Consider the following 22016-nt stretch of genomic DNA (forward strand, 5'->3'; position numbering starts at 1 on the left):
ATTTGATTAGTTTATGTGATCACCAATCATAAAGAACTGTTACTGCCCCTGTTTTCCCTATAAGGATATATTCAAGATATCAGGAGATGTTAAAAACACTTCCTGGGATGGACAGGAGGCCTTTGAATAGGGCCAGTGATGTTGTAGTCAACTCCTTTAATGCTTGTCTATCTCTTAAAGGAAACTGTATTGTTACATGATGATTGACTCAATTTAATTCTTATCTGAAAATTAAAGAGAACTACATTCACCACTTACATGACTAACCCTCTGTGAGCGATGATGACCTATTTTGTTACTCTTGCTTTTTCTGAAAACCAATTATACCCTTTTCCTCAGGGATCCAAATTCAACTCCAAACGGAGTATTAAATGAAATTAATTTAATGATCTCAGCCCAGCCCCCCACCCCAGGGCAGTCAAGCCGTGTCATCAAATCTGACAAGATAAAATTTGGTGCGATTAACAGTCTATTTAGAAGCAATTTAAGGTGGAGATAAAGCAACAGGCACGCAATTCCCTTGCCCAAACCACAGAGGGTGCTGTTGGGTCTTGGTAGGAGTGTGGTTCTCACTTCCACAGCTGGGAGAGAGACTCCTTTACTGCTCTGCTCTCCTTTGTGGACAAGTTTGCCTTTCCTGAAGCTAGCTCTCCAGGGAAATGAATAATCAGACAGAAATAGAAGGCTTAATTTGGTACCAAAATTGGGAGAAAGCACAGGGATCTCAACTGAGAACGTTTAAGAGTGAACAATGTTTTTAATGAGAAAAACAATCTTCAGTACAATTCAGTTTTATTTAACACACGTAAGTACACAGGGACATTCAGCACATATAGAATCTGTTAAGTGGAGTCATCAAGAAATGCCTTGAGAGGCAGACATCTTACGTCACGTGCTGTACACAGTGAGTTCAATCATTACATTTTCATACAGGTATCACATCATCTTTCACTTGTAAATTACCAATGAAGCCACATATGTCTCTACGTTTACAAGGACAGGTCCAAATACAGTGCCAACAAGATCAATAAGACACCAAAAGCGTACACTGGGATGACAAGGTAAAGTTTACCTCAGTGCTGAGAAAATCTGAGCTGTGATGAAGTTTGCAACTGTGGTTGTCAAAACAGCCAAGGAGAGATTGGTGTGAACAAGAATGCAGATGTTGGTTTAGCAGTTAGAGGTGTCTGTCTCACCACCAGATACCATCCACCCCAGAGTTTTACAACTGTGATGTTCTAGGGGCCAGCAGTTTTGGCTGTCTGTGCAGCCAGGCTGTGTGGCCAGCTGGCCGAGGCCCACTGCCCAGGTATTTGGCTCCTAGGGCCCTCACAGCTTTGTTCTAACCCTCCATGGGGTGTGCCGTCCATGCTTTGGGGTGGCCTGCCCACAGCCTCACACCTTCCTCCGGATGCCCTGAACATTCTGCTTTAAAAAAAAAATCTCTAAGGTATACTTTTACACTTCATCATTCCAAAGCAGCTTTGTAGTCTAGAATAAACTAATCCCCATTTCAGTTCATAAAGTGAACACGTGCCAGGTACTCGCACTGAAGACTCGGGAAACCCCTGGAAAAGCCGAGAGCACCTCTTGTTCTCCTCAGGTTTCTCTATCTATATCGGGCACAGCAGCATGTTCACCAAACAAAGCAAGTCTACGCTGTATAGTTCTGAGTTTCTTCCTGGGAAGCTACATACATAATCTTTATACAAACGATGCACATGCATATGGCGTAAATTCACTTTTTAAGAATACCTAAAGTCTAAAACCAAGGTATAGGATGGGTTTGCCATCACTAGAAATGACAGACTTCATGTCGACATGAAAGAGATGTTCTAGTGGTCTTAATTTCCTAACATGTTCTTTAGAAATCTGTTTCAATAAAATAACAGATGTATTTGTTTCTGGACTGTGATCCTACTTTTTTTGTATATTATAGAAACGCTGACAATCTATGCTTTTTAAATTAGACACTCCCGTTATCATTTTGGTTGCTTTGTAAACTTCACGTATTTTTTCTGAATTTAATAAATCATTTTCTATTTTTGTATTTAATAAACCATTTTGCCCAATTAACCGACCAATCAACAACCAACCAACCAACCAAATCCCCAACTATATACAGAGCAAGGTTTATTAGGAGCGAGTCATCCAAAATATTATTTTACAGATTTTTTTTTCCATTATTGTGAGGAAGAACCAGCATAATCTGACATAAGGAGAAGAAAATGACCGAGTTAAAGCTTACTTGGAAGTGTGACGAACACCCTACTGCAATGTTCGGGTAGATTCGGAAAGACTGAGAGCCTCCATATTTGTACACACAGTCAGTCCTCCGTGTACTCTGCCATCTTATATCAGGGACTTGAGTATATGTGAATTTTGGTATCCTCAGGGGTCCCGGAACCAATCCTCCACGGATACTGAGGATGACTGCATGCTCCTGAACGCTTGTGCCGTAGTTAATAACTTTCTAGGATACTTGTTTCAAAGAAATGCTGTCTTAGCTTTCCTTTAACTGATCAGTAGTAGTTTGAAGGCTGAATTGTAACTATTACATGATAGCTGACTTATGGGAACTGCAGGTCTGTGAAGTTTCTGGAAGGAAGGGGTAAGCTCTTTCTTAAAAAGATCTGTAGCCAAGGAATCTTCTTTTCAGGTATACGCTATACTTTCAAACTTGGTTCTTTATTACAAAAGTCCATTTAAGAGATTATAGTGACTGGATAATTATATTAACTAGATCATAAGTAGTGATCATTTTGATTTTGAGCTACTAAATACAGTATCACTTAAGCGGGATATGAGCATTTTAGAAGGCTAGGTGTCTGGGAAACTGTAGTCTCCACAAGGAAAATTTGTGTGTGTGTGTATTTTCTCATTAATCTCCAATCGGTTAGGTGTTAATAAAGAAGGTAGTGGCTAAACCCTAGGAAATTGGATTGAGTAATTGCCTAGCAATCTCCCGGAGGGAAAAAACCCACGTAAACACAGAATCTTTCTGGTAAACAATAGCACGTTTTAGGAAATCCAAAGGAAAATGGTATCAATAATTAGGACTGCCACGTGACCTCAAAACGCAATGTCAGAACAACCAGCTTCCAACAGCATTCAGAGGTGGGCTTTAGCGTGAGGAAACTGCTGATCTGGGCCGGCAGTGCAATCACAGTGGTTATTGATTTCCGGGCTTCTGGTGCACCGAGCAACGGGACTGCTGGCTGCCCCTCCCTCTGCGGCGGTGAGAAACGACCTGGGGACCGGACGGCCACTTCCTGCGGAGCGATGTGTGCATGCCTCAGTCAATAGGTGGCACGAGCAGGAGTCTGCCCCCGGGGACCATGCGGAGGGACACAGACCCGGCTGTGCCCCCCATGACCCCGGCGGGGGTGGGCACTGAGGAAGGACGGGACTCTGGGCTTGGAGACCTGGGAGAACGGGGACGCAGACACGAGCCCTAGACCATGAAGCGGTGCTCCTTGCCGTCGTGGGCCATGAGGATGACGTTGCGGTTGGAGGTCCAGATGAGCCGGGCCAGCCTGAGGGCATTGTGGGAGCCGGGGGACGCCGGCTGCACGGGGGGCACCTGGTAGGTCTTAATACAGCGCAGCTGGGGCGCCGAGTTCAGCATGCCGATGCTCCCCAACAGGGAGGTGTTCATCTGGAGGGACACGGGGACAGGAGAGCACACGTGTCACTGCAGGAACTGCTTCCCTTTCCCCGCCACAGAGAGGGGTTCGAGGGACACACCCTTGCGGTCACTTTCTCCTCCATCATGAGGCTTCACGGTCATCTAAGAGTCTATTGTTAACCTCTAAAGGGCTCCTTTCAGTGTATTTGAAATTGTTCTGATGCTGTTACAGCAAATGCGTAAACCCGCAGAAATTTTACCTGGTGGGTAGAACTGGACAACAGGAAAGCCCACCCACCTTTAAGAAGGCGGCTAAACGATACATGTTAATAAAACGGCCCGATCAGACAATACATGGAAACAGCGGGTATTTCAAATGGCAGACTTCTCTGTCCTTTAGTAATGGTGCTCACTGCATCCCCTGAAGAACGAGCCCCCAAAGGCAAGTCTGGGGACTTAGTTTGAGAAAATGAAGCAAAGTTAAGCAGTAGACAGAGTAACAGGTGACCAGATCAAAGCTCAGAACTTACCCCCCTTCTCCTGTCCACCTACCACACCTTCCCTCCTCACCTGCTTTTTAAAAACTCCAAACTCTGGAAAGCGCTAGTTTATTTTGAAGGAAAAAGCAAGAATCAGCCGCCTCTCAACACTGCATGTGTGGCCCACTGCTCTGCGGCCGCGCTACAGAGAGCACACTCTTAACACTTTATTGGCAGGAGGTTTTAATCAGCTGGTGATTTCTGCTTTTTGGGCAGCCTTTCTGGCTTTGAATTGAGTCTTAAGCTCTCTTAATTCGTTCATGTAAATGGAAAATAACATGGAAATTATGGCTCATGAACAACTATGCATTCATGTCGAAGTGCTAAATGCGGAATGGCCGTTATCTAAGTGAACTGTCATCTGAGCGACTGAGTCTGAAGAATCCTTTAGATTCTAAATATTACTTAACATTTTTTCAATAGTCACCTTTTGTGCTATTACAAATCACGTGGCAAGCACACTGACCGTCAGGAAAGAGGGCTTGGAAATAATATTTTTCTTTGCACTAATTTTCATGTCCAATTCTTCTCTCCAGCAGGACCTCCCCCTGAATGTACGTGATTCTAGGGACTTGCTTCAAGCATGCAGATTATGCTCCAATGTGTACACACGGTTGACACAGGAAACCTTGGCGTGTCCTAGGACATTTAAGGTGTGTTATTGCTGATATCATGCTCTGCATTTGGATCAGTGCAAAATATTTAAGCCATTCCTTCCCTGGCCCTTCTCAGAAGCAGGATGGTGTCAGGGGGTGTAAATCATGGCATCTCTGGCAGGACGCGTGCAGGCTCCACTGACATTTTCACAATTTAAATCATCTTGAGTAATAACCCTTTTAAGATGACTAATGTTACTGATTTTCCTGCATTAATAATAGTGCCGAACACAACACAGAGGTGAAAAAAAATCACTAGTGTACGAGGTCACATTTTAAAACCAAATGTACGATTATCATTAACTCTTTCTGTTAAATTGCAGTTAACATGTAAAGCCAGGCAGTACCTTACCGTCATCCTCTGAGAACCTCTTTCCTTGCGTCCTTCCCTCCTTTTTCCAAAAACTCCACAAAAGATAAAAATCAGGGCCTTATTGCTTTCTGGAGGTTCCCAAATAGCTTAAATATAAATAATGATGGCGAGCTTGATTTGCTAGTTCTCACTTGTACAAAGAGTAACAGTACATCATTGTTTAGTCCTCTTAACAGAGCAGATCCAAATGATGCGGAAAATTGCCGGTTAAAATGAACTGGCGTCAACAGGCACACTGTGCTTTTAAAAAATCTAATTTCTCAGTTGATAAATAACTACAAAGTATTTTTCATTCTTTATGGATTTTCTATGAAAATGTGTATGAAGCTTGATTTCTGCTGGTGGCTCAAAAAGCTAGGGGCATCCGATAGGCTCAGACACATCCTTATTTTTAAGTCCTTCCTTCAAATTTAGCCACGTACAAGAAGTAGGCTGAAGGCTAAAGTGGGCAGGGAGAGAACATCTTATTGGAATGTGACAGGTGGAAAGGTTTCCCAAAAAAGTCCATTATTATATCTGGGTTCTCCTTGCAAGTTGAATCATCCTTCAAATGATTGATAAATGCTTTGTTAGGGTCAAACAGCCCTCCTGCCTCAGAACAGGGCTATGTGAAATTCTACACAGTACATAACGATTATGGTAGAAAACAGATGGAAAGACAAAGACTCTCATGTTAAGTATAATTTGTTGTTCCTCACACCATCCTTTTCCTATGATCTCTTCAAATAAGAGATGAATCTGAAGTAGTAAGGGTGGGTATTGATTTTTCCAGTAAGCTCCATTGAAGAACTCTCACCAAAACAACTAGCCGTTTTGTTATTCAATATTAATATTTGATCAGAAACTGGCTACAAATTTACTGGCATAAGTAAAGGCAATCTGAGTCCTGCATGAATGAAAACTACATGGAATTATAATATTTGGTCACATTAGCTTTTTTCTTCACTACCAAGATAATAAATACTCATCGTGGAAAATTCAAATAATAAAGAGAAGTATAAAAAAGAAAGCAAAAATCCTCTGAAATATCATTTCCCAGAGACAATCACCAACCTTTTGGTAAACCTCTTCCCAGATCTCCAAGCCTATATCCACATAAGGAGAAGCAGGTTTAAGGAGTTTTACTTAAACAGGCTCATATTAAAAGGCAGTTGCACAATCCGCTTTTTTCATTCAACAAAATGTTGAGGGCAATCTTTTTATGTTAATGACTATAGATTTACATCATCCTTTTAAAATGGCTGAATAGTATTCTATCGTAGGATGGAATAAAGAAAACTAAATGAAACCAATATCCATCTGATTTATTATTAGCATTCCTGGAAGAGGATACTTAATTGTTGGAGGGTGGTGGTAAAATTCAGGTGAGAGAATGATGGTTGTATTTCATTCTAAACTCTCCTGGCTCACATACCAATGGATACACTGAAGTGAAATATTCAAATAGTAGGAATATGTTGTTGGAGAATCAAAGGGCTTGAAAGATTGCCAAATTACATCATTTAGCGGCTGAGTATGTAAACGAACTAACGGCAACCATGGCTTTTTCCTTCCCTTCAAAAATAATGCTTCACAAGACCAGTTCTGAGAAGATTATTTTCTGAACACACAGACATACATACAGATGTAATTCATCAAAACAGGAAGTGTTTTAATGCTATTCTCAGTGTAAGTAATGTTGCACCCAAACCTTTTACTAAGTCTCACTTGAGTAATTATCCAACCAGTAATTCTCATTAACACTCATTTCTCAGCAAAGATTTTAATAGCTGATGGCTTTTGTAAGGCTCTATATTTAATAAGGCTTCATTAAGTTTTCAAAATATATTGCAGTACATTTACTGGAATCATATAAAAGTATTATCATACATCATTAGACCTAAACAATATGTATATAAATAAATCAGCCCAGCCCTTTTGGGGAGAGCCACGGTAGATCTAACACTGCTTTTTGGACTCCCTTTAATTCAAATAAAAACCCACTATACTTCTGGAAGAGGTTTTATTGTATTTTCTTGAGAAAGTTGAAATGATATTTCTGTGTCTTCCACTTAGATTTTAAGACCAAGCTGGGTATAATTTAAGCAGGGAAGAAATGGGCCACATTTTAAATTCTGACATTGGGTTTAGAGGCAAGAAAGACCTGGGTGTTGCCTGAGTTGCTCGGGTGCTCTGTCTGCTGAACACCCACCCCTGCAAGTAACACAAGGTGCCCCTGGAGAAGAGAGTGCAGACGAAGGAAAGGAGCTGGGCAGAGCCGCATGGACAGACGCGCAGGGTTAAGTGCACTTGGCGAAGCCCGGAGGCAACAGCAGGAGCCTGGAGGACAGAAAGAGGTGCTTCAAAAAGACAGCATCTAAGGAACAATCTTGATCTCCGGGGTAAGGAAGATGCTAACGATAATTCCATCAATGAGCCGGGCAGCAACTCTGATAAACATAGAAAAAGATTCAAGGAAGGGATGAACATATCCAAATAGGTCTCTGAAGACCTAGATAAGGGGGAAAAGGTTTACCACTTAGACATTCAGGAAAATACTGGGGAAAGTTTCACATCTGGCCAATTTAGGAGGTATCCCTTTATATAAGGAAGTATATTTTCTTAGCAGGAAGAAAAATTGAACAACAAAAAAGAAGAGATCTGGTTTTGTTTATTCCCAAGAATAAAGCATGGGGCGAACACAAGCTCCTGGAAAGCAGGGACCCGAGACTGCTTGGTTCCATGTCCCTAAAGCTAGGCTGGCACCCCGCGCTTCCACACCAGATACACGCCAAATGAAGGGAGTTTCACATGGACACTCCTCTGGGATTTCAAGAGAACAGGAAATTCAGGAAAATGTGTATCAAAGTACAGTCGGTGTCACAGACGCCACTGCGTTGGCAGAAAAGAACAGTTGGTAGAGACACTATCTACAGGACCAATGTTGCAAGCGTTGTTTATGGACTTGCTGTGGGATTTCAGTGGGATAAAAATACGAGTCCTGGGGTTACCCGCTAGGAAAAATGAAGACTCGGTGACATCTCTAAGGAAAAGTTTAATATGAGCCAATTAAGATGCTGGAGATATATTCTGGAAGAAAGGATAATAAGAAAACAGACTGGAAAACTAAATTAGAGGAAAAGTAGAAAAAGCTAGGACAGATCTGGAAGCTGTCATGCTTCAATAGCATGTGGTTAATTAAGCAATTTATTGTATCTGTTTTACATTACATTAGCTATTGAGTTTTTAAAAATCGTCACATTGTGAAGTCTTGTTTAAACTTTTATTTGCTTTTTTAGCTTTCAGAGCAATAAACTGAATCTCATAGAACATACTTGCATCCTAGGATAGGTAACAGAATTTTATATTAACTTGCGGCGGGGGGGAGTTGGTAATGTTTAACTTTTTTGTAATTATCAGGAGTAAGGTAATTAAAAAGAAGATGGGGGCTTCCCTGGTGGCGCAGTGGTTGAGAGTCCGCCTGCCGATGCAGGGGACACGGGTTCGTGCCCCGGTCTGGGAGGATCTCACATGTCGCGGAGCGGCTGGGGTGTGAGTCATGGCGCTGAGCCTGCACGTCCGGAGCCTGTGCTCCGCAACGGGAGAGGCCACAACAGTGAGAGGCCCGCGTACCGCAAAAAAAAAAAAAAAAAAAAAAAAAAAAAGAAGATGCGATGGAGGTTAATCACTGAGGATGAAACAAGTTCTGTTATAAAACTCAGTTGCTCAAATTAATATTCACTGTAATCATAATCGAACAGAGCTGTTCTCATGTACTGCCAGTCAGTGATACTCAGATTTTTGAAAATGTTTTAATAGCTTGGAAATGAAGAGCATTATGTGGAAATTCAGAAAGCCAACGCAAATGAGATAATACACATGGGGCATGAAGTTACTACGAGGCTGCCCTTTCCTCTATGCCCTGTTGGCGTTGTCTGGATGCCTTGTGTAAATTAACAGCCTGAGCAGTGCTCCGTGCCCCAATTCCTTTTGGGCCAGGCCCTCACTTACATCTGAATGATGCCTACCTCTCTCCAAACACCCACCCCTCCCTACCCTGAATGCCTGGCCCTTCCTTGATGTCACCATGTCTCAGCTCAGGTGTCGCTGCCTCTGTGAAGCCGGCCCACAACCTTACTCCCAGGTTCCCCCTGTACTGTGGTTACTTGCTGATTTACTTGCGTCTCCCTCAGACTGAAAGCTTGGTGAGAGCAGACCCCCTCCTTCTAGGTTGCTAATTGTATTCTCAGTAGCCCCTGCGTGCTGGCAGCTGGCACATAACCAGCAAGCAATAAGTACTTGATATCTGTTGAAAGAAGGGAGGGAGGGCACAAGGGAGCCTTTCCCAGCACAAGCGGATCGTGCACCACACGTCAAGACCCTGCAGCATGTTCACTTACCTGCCAGAAGGAAATGTGGCTGTCTGTGTTTGAGTAGGTGGCAAGATATCGTCCATCAGGAGCAAAGGCCACGGCAGTGATGGGTCCCTTGTGACCATGGATTGTCTGAAATAGAATTCAGAGTCATTCATCGTATGCTCTGTCATTCACAGAGCTGCTACGCATACGGATGCAAATACATTCAATGCTGAAAAAGTTATGTCGTGGCTATTAGAAACCATTAATGTTCTTTACTTCAAAATTTAGGTTAGAAAAAGAGGAAAAGCAACCAAAGTTCTCTCACTGATACATCCAGGGGCTTTGACCTTGTTCTGAGGAGTCCACCTGTCTCCTACTTGGGAGGACAGCATGAGTCCGAAGGAAAAGCATATATTAACGGGCAAACCAATGTGTTAATTCATTTATGTCCATGAGAGGGAAGAATTTTACAATTAATTAGGAAGGTGAAAAACTGATCACCAAATCTACCCAGGAACTTCATCTGAAATGAAAACCAATCAAAGCTGTGTCGTAACATCCCCGTTCTGGAAGGAGTCAAAAACTATAATTCCAACCCCTTAATAATTATACATCTTTCACATTTTACGCTTCATTTCCCACCAATAGCACTGTGTTTAAATGCATATGGCCACAATTAGTACACATACATACACGCATGAATTGGAGGTTTGAGCACACATATAAGTTAAATGCTATTAAAAACAAGATAACAGGGATAATTCTGAGCCTTTGCCAAATAGCTATCATTGATTTAACCATGAATAAAAAAAAAAGGATGTTGTATTTTAGACGCGGTCTTTGATAAAAGGTCTTTACTAAGAAGAAATTACACTCACGTTTAATGATATTAATAGTTACCGAAAAGACTGGAATACTTAGCAAATTAGCATAATACTGTATTGTTTCTACACAAACTATTAAAGACCGTATCTCTACCACACGAAGCAATATTCAGTCTGCTTACAACGGGAGGTTGGCCTCCCCTCTTGGTTAGGAAAGAACGGGGAAAGGTGTTCCCTTAAACTAAGGCAATGCTAGGAAGGGTTGTTTCCATCTGCTGTTTCTTGATGACGAACTGTGAGCCTTGAGTCTTGGCGGGAGCTTCAAGCTCACTGCGTGATTCAGGGCCCCTCCACCTCCGCCCTGCCACACCCATACTGTAAATTTCAGTAAGACACTTCTCACAATTCATATCTGAGTGATTACAATGAGGAAGGGAGACAGGGATGGGGGTGTGGGAACGTTCCTCAGTGCTTCTTGGGTTTCGTTCTTTCCTGTCATTAGACAAGGTGCTGTGGGATCCAAAATAATGCCTGTTTTTCAACACTCAGAGAAAAAAATGTTATACTGGTAGCACTGGGCTTTGGGCTGGCAGAGGACATGGCTCTGAGTCAGACTGCCTGCCTTGCACTTGGGCTCCACTGCTTACTGTGGAAGCTGGCGCAAGTTATTGACGTCCCTTAACCTCAAGAGCACCCACGTCTATGAAGCGGAGATGACGATGATGATGTTGATAACGATATTGAGAATGATACTGATAGTTCCTGCCTCAAAGAGCTTTGTGAAGATTAAATGAGTTAGTACATATATAGCCCTCTGCACAACGCATGGCACATAATAAGAATTCAATGAATATTAATATTTGTGTTACTCCTCCTTATTTAAAGATGATCAGATGAATATACTTGAAAGTTGCTAAGACAGTAGATCTTAGATGTTCTTACCACAAAAAAGAAATGGTAGTCACATGATGGTACGGAGGTGTTAAGATAACGCCAGGGTGAGTGATCATTTGCAATATATAAGTGTATCAAATCATCACGTTGTACACCTTAAACTTACACGTTATATGTCAATTATATCTCAATAAAGCTGAAAAAAACCATGACCAGACAAATGGAAACAATCACAAAAATCAATTACTTGAGTATGCCATTTAATGAACCCCCCAAAAATCATATACGAAACCAGATTATACATATATTGGGTTTGACCTGCAAAATGATTTTTAAAAACAGTTTCTGAGCCTATATTCTAATTCATTAAACATCACTTAAAATCAAGATTTCTAGCCTCTCCTGGAAAAGCCCAGGAATGCTTCCACTCTGGCAATCCTGGGCCTTTGCACGTGGCAACATGGGCCAGGCTGAGTGGAGGTGCCCTGTGGGCCTGGGCGTTTGCTCTCATGTCCCAGCCCTGACTCAAGCGGGTCTGTGTACTTAACACCGACTGCCTGACTCCCTTATTTCCTGTCTGGTCCCTCATGGCATTTAATGCAACCTTTCCATTAAAAATATTTCATTCAAAATAGTTTCTTCCATGCTCTGGGGTCCTGGTATGCATCAAAAGTGTGAGCACACTAAAAGCTCCTCTAAAAGTTTGCCCTTCTTGCAAGCCCCCCTCTCCACCAAAGCCCAGCTCCACGTAGAGGTGGATTCAACCCTCCTGCTGGAGTTAGGGCCCCTAAGTCTCAAAGCAGAATGCTAAGCCTGCCTCCTTCAGATTAGCATCAGCAAGCAGAATGTGCTTCAGATAAGAAGAGAGTGCAAGAGTGAGCAGGCTGTAACCCAGAAGGTCCAAAAGGATGTACCAACCCAATGATCTCCTTAACATACCCCTCCGTGAGGTTGGCTAAGGTGGCCCTGTAGTAAAGGCAGAAAGCCAAGCACACAGGCTCCTAATATTCATATTATATCTTCATCCTTTATAGTGTTTGGAACGTCCACTTGAATACTTCCGCGTCAGCTGAAGACACTCTTCATTATGTTATCTAGTGTCTGTGAATTAAGTTCATCTTGGAATTTTCTGCCAGGAAAATGTTGATCTTTCCAGATAAATTTTGTTGGTTTCTTTTATCATGAAAAGATAATTACACAATCTCACACGAGCTTGCTTTCCTGCCAGGAAACTCAGAACTATATTTATGCTCATTCTAGGCGTCTAGCAATAAATACTTCTTCCTCATTTCACTAATCACGGTCCTGTTTTCCTTCATTGTTTTTATTGTCAAGGTGAGATACTGAGTTTAATGTGTTAGTTTCTTTAAAGTCTGTTTTGAACAAAGGGGAACTATACTTTAGATCAGAACACATCAACACACACACACACACACACACACACACACACACACACAGTGTGATACTGCGAGGTGCCCCACAGGCTGTCTTTCAAAGCAACATAGAGAAAAACCACAGGGTACTGACTGCAGTGTCAGCTGATAGACCTGTTGTCTCCTAAGAAAGCAAGTACCACTCATGGTAGCTCAGGGAAGCTCACTATTTTAAATGGTTTGGTACATCTGGTGAGTTCATTACAGTCTCAGCCTGAGAGGTGCTTCAGTCCCCAGTGTAATGGAAATGTTGCCATTGTCTTTTGTTCAGAATCTCTGAATTTCTCTCAGATCTGCGCAGGTACCACCTGAACTGACTTCAACCCTCTATTCTGGCATGAGATGCAGCTCTGTGCGGATCACAGTGAAACTGTAAGTGCTTTGTGATGGGGCAAACCCAATGGTTTGGGATCTTAAACGCTCAACTAGAAAGAACATTTTCCAAAACAATGGGTTTCAAAATAAAAGGAGGTTTGGTTTACTTTTTATACGTGGATGAGTATCATATGCCCTGTTATATTTTTAGTCAAAGAAATTGCTGTCTTGAAAAGACAGAAATGGAATATAAAGAAATTAATCTAATTCAAGAAGTGCTATGAACAATAAAAGAAATCAAGCAATTATTCCTAGCAGGAGACAGAGTGCTGAATTGTTAAACACTCTCTCCCCCTTTTTCTTATGAAAGAAAAGGAACTGAGAGGCCTCATTAATAAGAAGCAACACTTGCACTTACCCAACAGTTTTTAACAGGCACATTCAATGTGCTCGGCAAAGAATATAATAAACCCTGTTGTACAGAGGAGGAGAGACACGGATTTCCAAAATGATTTGGTCAGCATCAATACAAATTATGACTTTCTAGAATATTCTCTAAAACTGCTCTCTCTTCCTGGAGTTCTTGCTATTCAGCTTCCAAATGTCAAATTTGAGAATTGAAACCAAGATGTAGGACTCTACTGCACCCACTTTACAGACTGAACAAGATCAAAGAGAACATCTAGTAATTTCCAGGCCTCGTCACTTTTTTAAAGGGGAGGAAAAAACTCCAGCCAAACAAAATTTCCTACTTTTAACATAAATTCTGAAGAAGAGATTTCCAAATGCAGGTACAATTTTGCTATCATAAACACCATCACAAGGGAAAGACTTATAAAGGACTGACCCATGTATTTTGTATAACAGTTACTAAACTAAAAAAAAAAAAAAAAAAAAAAAGACTTTGACCGAACTTTCACAGCCCCAGGGCCTGTAGGGCCTGAGAGGGAAGGGGGCCACCCTGGTCGCAGGCCTTCTTGGGGAGCAGTACGGCTGGCTCAGGAGGAAAACAGGCAGCGACAGTCTGAGGGGTGACTGAAGCTGAGCTGCAGGTGTGTCCCCAGTTGGCTGCGCATGGTCTCTGAAATTTCTACAAAAACAATTATGCTTTCAGTTGAGGCGTTTTCCCTAGCACGTGCTCTGGCAGACAGCAAACAGGACAAACCTGCTTTCATGAGATACAAGCATGGCAGATGCCTTGAGTTTAGGGTGGGCCTGAATGAAGTGTCCATCTGTGTACAAACACAGGAAATAGCTGGAGACAGGCCAGATACACAGGGAAGTGAGCGCTTAGGAAGTGAGGATGAGCCCCGAAAAGAAAAGGAGAGGCAGCAGCAAAGACCTACAAATACCTACATTTTCCTAGGGCTGGTCCTTTACTGACAACAAACAACGCAAAGTGAGGTTCAGGACACGCTCTCCTCTGTACCCGAAGCACCAACCCAACATCTGGCATCTCTTCCCAACGGCAGCCAAAGTCAGGAACAGGCGGATGAGGGAGGTGGATCAGGGTCTGATTTGCGTGCCTTTCTGACATCCCAGTACAGGCTGCTGATTTCCCCGCTGACCGGTAGGGAGGGAACGGCTCAAGGCGGAGGGGAGACAAAGACATTGCTCTGACAGCTTTGTTTGTTAGGCAAGGCGGAGACTCATCAAAAAAGAGCCATTTCAAAAGAGTTGCAAAGTTAAGAATTAATTATGTTCAAGAAAAAAATACCCCTTTCCTTTCTCCGAAGCAACCAATTTGTGAAAATTGTATTATATATTTAAGGTTCACCTGCTCAAGGAAACAAATGATTTAGGCAGATGATAACACATTAAAAAAAAAAGTCTCATCTATGGCCGATTAGGAGGCCCGAGCCAAATTTAATTCCCACTATGAACTAAGCCTTCTGCAGCCCTTTTGTGTGTGGGATCTTAAGGCCATATGACGTGGCCAGGAACATTGAAAGGCTACCCATTTTCTTCCGTATGTGCACAGGGCTGCCTTAAAGCAGGCCAGATGAAAATCCATTCTGTTTTCAAATCTCTCTAGAGAAGATGCCAAACCCCCTTTCTGTGTTTAACACTGTGCTGTCAGGAAATTTTTCCTTTTTCAAATCTAAATCCAAAATGCTACAGTGTAAGTAGGCTGCTTCCTCTGTTCTAGCCTCAGTAGAGATGGAGAACAGCTGGTCACCAATCTTAGTATGATAACCTTTTATAGCCTTGAAGGCTGTTACTGCAACTTGCTCCTTTCTTACTTATTTATTTTTTATTTTCAGGATTTAAAAAAAATTCAGTGACTACCATGTAACCTTTCCTTTCAGGTCTCATTTTCCAACTCTTAAAATAATTTCTGTAGCTTTTCCTTAAACTTTCTCCAAGCTTTCAAATCATGACATCTTAGAGTTGGATGGTATCTTAAAGGTCAACCACGTCTCAAAATGTGGGATTTCAAACCGGACTGAGTGCTGGAACAGGCAACTGGCTGTCGTTATAGTTTCTCGTAACACCAAGCAGGAGGCCAGGACTATGCTTATTTTATCACAAACCTGCAACCGTGGCTGGAAAAGCTGGTAAAGTTGTTGGCCTGCAGATGGCTGATGCCCCGCAGTCCTCACACCTGTGGGGAGAGGCAGTGTCCCTGAGCCCACTGCTATCATGGTAGATGAAGGAAAACTCTTTTCCTTGACCTTAAACAGAGGTTTAAAGATTAGGAGCTGCCTCGCCCCTCTTCAGGGGTGGGGAAGTAGGTGGATGGTGGCCCCATTGCTCTCATCAGCAGTCTCTCTTCCTAGGGCCCTGAAGGTTTTCACCCTCCCATGAGCTCGCCTGTGACCCCATAGAGGCAATACCCGCCTACAAGTACCATAAATAGGCACTTCTTGAGGAAAGAATCATAAAACTAGGGACCCAGCTTTTTGTCACTTGGGACACAAAAGATGGAAACTAAAAGTATTGACCAAAATGGAGGTATATGGGAAATGCACTCCAAACATTCCCTAGCATTGAAAGGAGCCCAGCTTCTCTTACTGGCTGTACTATCCATGACTGTGTAAGCATATCTGCCTCGATGCTGCCCTTCGGTGGTTCTACAATGATTTTGAACAGAGATCTGAGGGTTGAAAATGGGTTGTTCAACTCAATAATTTCTTTTCTCGATGGAGGGACAAGCCAATATTTTTTATTCACATTATGCCAACTCTATATTATAGAGTCAACCCATTGTGGCATTTGCCAATCCAAGGGGTACCAGGATGATTCAATGAATTGAGTTATTTTCTATCACTATCTAACTGAAAAGAATATATATTCAGGGCAAACGACAAGTAGATATGATATCATTTTAACATCTTAATGGAAAACAGATTTAAGGATAAATATAATAAAGTTCGCTATCTTAAGTTTTATTATAAGATATAATGCCTCCAGTAAACAGACTTTAGTCCCTAAAAATAGCTGCAGCATTTACTGTACATTTTCAGTTACTGAAAGTTACTTAAATGTCATTTGGGAATAAACTGACTGACACTGATGAATTAAAGGAGATTTTTTTGATATCTACATACTGGTAATCCTTAAGACACAGGCAATCATTTTTGAAATTTCTTTGTGGAGGATTATAACCAACATGTGTGTGCACAACACACTTATCCAGGAATAGTAAGAATCAAAAAATGCTCAGGATTGCTTCACTATTGTAATTTAGGCATTAGTAAGAATTTCAGATTTTTAGGATACTGAGGCTTTTATTTTCACTAATATCAATTATACATTATCAAAATTAATTTAAAAAGGAAGATCTACAAATGAACAAGTAGAGAGTAACCATTTAATAGTTGATTTCCAATCTTAAAATATGGTAGCCATCATAACAGCAACCTCTATGAAAAAAATATCTACTGGTCTTAGGCATTGACTCCCTTCTATTCAATCGAGGAACTTTTTCAGATTCAAATAAATTTTCCATAAGTCTCACCACTTAGTCTTTCTTCCTCTTTTTCTTGCTACAGATAATCAGGAGCTGACCACACATGTGTACCTGTATACACACACACACACACACACACCCGTCTTCTGCTTTACTAGAGCAAATATTTTCAGGATGCAGTAACTAAAAAATACCCACTTCAATTATAACAACTGATGTAGTATGTTTGTGTTGTGTGTGAGACTCTTTTAAGTTAAATAATGATAACAGAAGAAAAAAATCTAGTTTAAGACATAATTCCAACCGTAACATTTTTCATATACGTTAACATTTTAAAATAGAGTCATATTTAAAGATTATTTATGGATACTCAAATACTGAATACCTATATGATTTAGATAAATGTGCTTCAGTTTCAAATAAAAAGGATAGAGAATAAATTAATTGTTATCAACTATTCACACTGCTGGTATGAAATAATTGTAAGACATTTATTAAAGTATAACTTTCTGTAGCTTTTAAGAATATTCAAATGTTTTCTATAGATCTCAGACCCAAAGCTAAGTATTTTTTTTATCATATTTCTAATATAAATCTATTCAAACACATGATAGAAGTCTTAAAATGAACAAAGTTTTGCTTTTGTATTCTCAGACTATGAAGATTCTGATAAAAAAATTCTGTTGTTAAATAGTCAAAGGATTCCTGAGAAATTGGACCAACATAAAATGGTTATATAATTTTTCAAAGAAGACAGGAGAAAATATTCTTAAAGATAATACTGTGCCACAAAAGTAAAGCCCAATTGCTTCCACTTGGAATTCCTTAGGACATGGACTGTCGTATCTCTGTGCCCTCTCAAAAGACTGCAGGCCCTTCCATAGCAGCCTTCAGCAGACATGTGTCCACGTGAACCAACGGGGACAGCAATCACATTCCTGAGGAATCGTCCATCCAGATGGACCTCAGCATTTTCGTGGGTTCTGATTTGGGTTAAGGCGAATACAGAAGACGGTTTTGGCTACAGTCTTAGGACAGGGCCTTCACCCAGGTGCTCTCCCACCTCTCTTTGGCCTGGTACAGTGCCTGGTGACACAAAACTGTCTTATGCAGATTGTACTAATATGGAATTTATATTTTTCAAAATCACATTTCAAAAGGATCTAATGTTTTCATCATTCCAAAAAGAGAAGTGACTTGAAAGTGTTAACGAAACCTAAAGCATTACATAAATTTCTAAAATTCATACGTGTATTAACCGATGTATTACTATATCTTCTGGCTCATATTTATTTTGGAGAATGACAGAGTACATACACTAATAGAAACACAGATTCAAGAATTTTATACTTTTATGTGTGGCGTATTAGGCTTCTTTAACTTATTAAAACAAAATCAGATTAGTCTGGAACGTAACCTAATTAATACTGACCTATATTACAAGGTCTATTTCTTTTGTTAAGTCAAGACATGCCAAATTAGAAAACTGTAAAATCATCCTCCTATCTTTGAAGTATCATTCCATATTTTTAATATTAAAATAGTAATAAAACAATGAAATATATATGTAAAAATTTTTTTCCAAATAGCAATTGAATTTTAAAACATTCCCTGGCAATTACTATGGCAAAATAACACTGATACTACTTGTCAGCCCTGACTTATTCTTAGACTACCCCATCTTTATCTAGGGGATTAAAATTTGACCTTGTTGCTCTTTTGAATGGGCAAAATTTTCTGAGACACAATTTGCTTATTTGTAAAATAAGGATAATATCTTTCTTGCCTACCTCATGGGATTCAATATTTTTTGGAGAAATGTACTTTAAAATGTTTATCAAGAGCTTATTATGTTATAAGCCCCATGTTAGATATCAGTAGAAAGATGAGACATGGCCCCTTCCAGTGAATCTAGGAGACTGGGACAGGTTGACAGTAAGCAACTAGTGTGTGACATACGAAATGGCATAACAGAAATGTGTGTTAGGTGCCATGGAAACACAGATGAATAAGCAGCAATTTCTGTTCAGGGGTAGATGTCAAAACAAGATACAGAAAGAAGGTGGTAGTGGAGTTGAGCTTTAAAGGAGAAGTTGGCCTGAAGGACAAGACTTGAAAGGCCCAGATCCCAGCAGATAGGTGAGGCAGACCTGTGAGAGTGAAGATGTGGGAGAGGTCCAGGAATTGTCCCTCTGCCACTGGGAGTGTCAGGGGGCAGAGGACGATGAGGAGGGACAGGTTTGCGGATGAGGGAAAAAGCTAGCTATGGCCAGGCTATAAACTGCCTTTTTCTTGTGCTAAGAAATTTGGACTTAGTTCATAGTCCCAAACTCCATAGGGAGTTTCCCAAAGTTTTAAAGTAAGAGAATGGTCAGAGGAGACCAGTTTTAGGAAAATTCTGGAAGAGAGAGGAGAGAAATTAGAGAAAAAGGAATGGTTGGCAGGCAAATATAGTAGGTAAATTAAGAGTTGAATGAAGAACCAGATGCGGGCAGGAAAGAGAGGTCCAGCTGGGCGGGTGGTGATGCTGTTTCCTGGACAGGGAAGCATAAGAAAAAGAAAGTGCTTTTACTGGGGATGGGAGGGGTTGGTGGGACATCATCAGGGGGAAATAATAAGCTTAGTTTGGGAGATGTAGATATTAAGGTGGAGGGCTTGAGCAGGTAGTTGGAAATATGTCAGAAAATGAGAAAGAAAAATTTGGAGCTCAGGAAAAGATTTATGGAAGGAGAGACAGATTTGGGAGTTATTAGCACACAGACAGACGCTGAAGGCATAGATCCCGCACTCGGCAGTGTTCCTGGCACACAGCAGTCTCTCTGTGACTATCTGTTAAATAACTGAGTGTAAGGGGCTGAGATAACCCATGAAGAGCAGAAACAGTGAAAGGAGCAAAAGGATGCAGTTAAAATGACAGAGGACACTACCAGTGTAAGGCGTGGGCAGAAAAGAAAGAGCTGGTCTATTTTACAATTTGTAGACTTGAAATCTCAGTTTTTAACTAATATTTTTAAGTGACAGATTTCAAAGTTGTCCCCAGCGTACAAGTCACTTTTCAGGTAGAAAATTTTGCGATGAATCACTGCAGTTAATACCCAACAAAATTGCTTTGAAGTTTGATAACAATTTTATATTTTATTTATTTATTTATTTATTTTATTTATTTTTTTTTTTTGCGGTACGCAGGCCTCTCACTGTTGTGGCCTCTCCTGTTGCAGAGCACAGGCTCTGGACGCGCAGGCTCAGCGGCCATGGCTCACGGGCCCAGCCGCTCCGCGGCATGTGGGATCTTCCTGGACCAGAGCATGAAGCCATGTCCCCTGCATCGGCAGGCGGACTCTGAACCACTGCGCCACCAGGGAAGCCCACAATTTTATATTTTAAATATAACTCTTTATCAAGCAGTAATTAGTTAACTCAGATCAGTAAATAATTTATTAAAAAGGCAGACTGCTAGGATCAAAAGCATATATTTGAACTTCTAATTCCAAACAGCCAATACTAATCAACTGACAAAACTGATAGTCCAATTTCGCTAATTTTAACTTTGCTTAAATTTCATCAGTTATCCACAAATTCTGATATTTCAGAAAGGTCATTATACAATAGGGTTAAGACTTCCCTGAGTATAACTATAAAAAGACAAAAAAGATATACTATTAAAAGGAAAGACAAAAAGGATTTAAAACGGAACTTGTATGCCTGTGCGTGTGTGCGTGTGCATGTGTGTGCGTGTATACACACATATGTGTTTGGTTGCTCACTTTGATACACAGATCCTTTTCAAAAATGAAAGGAGAAATATTTTAACCAAATTAATGATTTATAAAGACTCATATTAATGATCACAATCACCAACGTTGTTCTGATAGAAATTTCACTGATTTACTAGATTCATAAACTAGAATCAATGCAAGATATACTGGATAATTTACTACTAATTATAGTCACACAATGCATATTTAAGCAAGCACTCCCTATAGTTTGGTCAAAGGGAAGTCACTTACACACAAAGGAAAATGAATTAAATATCCTCGTGCTGAGAGTAAGCTCTACAGGAATATCTATTTGATACCCCTAGAGTGGGAGATATGCTGGCTGAAACCTTTTTATCTTTAATGCAATCACATTGTCTAATGATAAGCTAAACTAAAAGGCCAATTCATTATGAAATTCAATATCAGGACCATCAAACTCTTTAGCACTTAATAAGCAATTAATATTTGTCAATGAAAAAATGTTTTGGTAACACAAGGTGAAAATCAATAACCCTAGCCCCCTTGTTGCCTTCTGTAGCACTGACAAGCTATCCAAATAACTACAATCCTTAAGGGAAACAACTGCTTTGATGTTTTAATTTATGTTCTTCCCAAGGAAACATGAATCCTTTGAAGCTTTTTGTTTATAACTCAGAATGCACTTTGTTAGTAATCTGCTTATAATTGCCATCATGTATGTAACCCACAGATGTGTGCCTTAAAACAACACACTATGACTTATGACAAATACTATTAAAAGCATACTTAATAGTATGCACACTAATTTTATTCACTTTTGAGCAAAAGCATGTAAAACTCAAGCAATAGCCCTCCATTTAATATAATATTTTCCTTTTAGGAGTAAGTATATAAAGAAGGTAGCATGGACACATTTCTGAAGGCTGAATAGATTATATATATGAACTCTGCATTAGCAAAAATGATTTTTAATAGAAGTATGATTTTTATTTTGGAGCTTTTCTTTAAGAGAATAACGCAAAAAAAGGAAACTAAGAATTACCTGTAACGTCACCCCTTTTTTTTTGAAGTACCTGTAATAAAACTGGAAACTACCCAACTATCTATTACTAATTAGATCTCAGGCCTCAGAAGAAACACCATGAGCCACTTGGCATACATCCTTCTAGACTTTCTATTAGCTTGTCTTTGAAATCATAAAGTTTAGCAGTTTTTTTCTGGTATGAACAATTTGGTATTCCTCTACACTATTTTATTTTTTTTAATAAAAATATTTGTTCAGAGATGAGACTTGCAGTTGTCACATCATTTTAAATGTTAAAATTGTGCACCATGTGGTGAGTGTATGCTCCCCCCCACACCCAAAT

General features: G+C 40.5%; 1 protein-coding gene across 5 annotated transcripts in view; it reads right to left on the reverse strand.

Annotated features, from left to right (window-relative positions):
- Positions 1-790: 790 nt before the first annotated feature.
- The window catches only part of WDR7 (WD repeat domain 7), a 383698-nt gene continuing 362472 nt past the window's right edge, over positions 791-22016 (reverse strand). For 4 of the 5 annotated variants that reach the window (XM_082853270.1, XM_082853266.1, XM_082853267.1 and 1 more), the window contains 2 exons: positions 9576-9680; positions 791-3658 (listed from right to left, as the gene is read on the reverse strand). In XM_082853270.1, coding sequence (XP_082709396.1) covers positions 3455-3658; positions 9576-9680 — 309 coding nt within the window. In that variant the 3' untranslated portion in view covers positions 791-3454. Of the gene's footprint in view, positions 3659-9547; positions 9681-22016 lie in introns of those variants that run through there. The other variant, XM_082853269.1, reaches the window with a different exon arrangement.

The sequence above is a fragment of the Leucopleurus acutus genome (genome assembly GCF_964270905.1).
Source record: "Leucopleurus acutus genome assembly, chromosome: 13".
Taxonomy (NCBI): domain Eukaryota; kingdom Metazoa; phylum Chordata; class Mammalia; order Artiodactyla; family Delphinidae; genus Leucopleurus; species Leucopleurus acutus.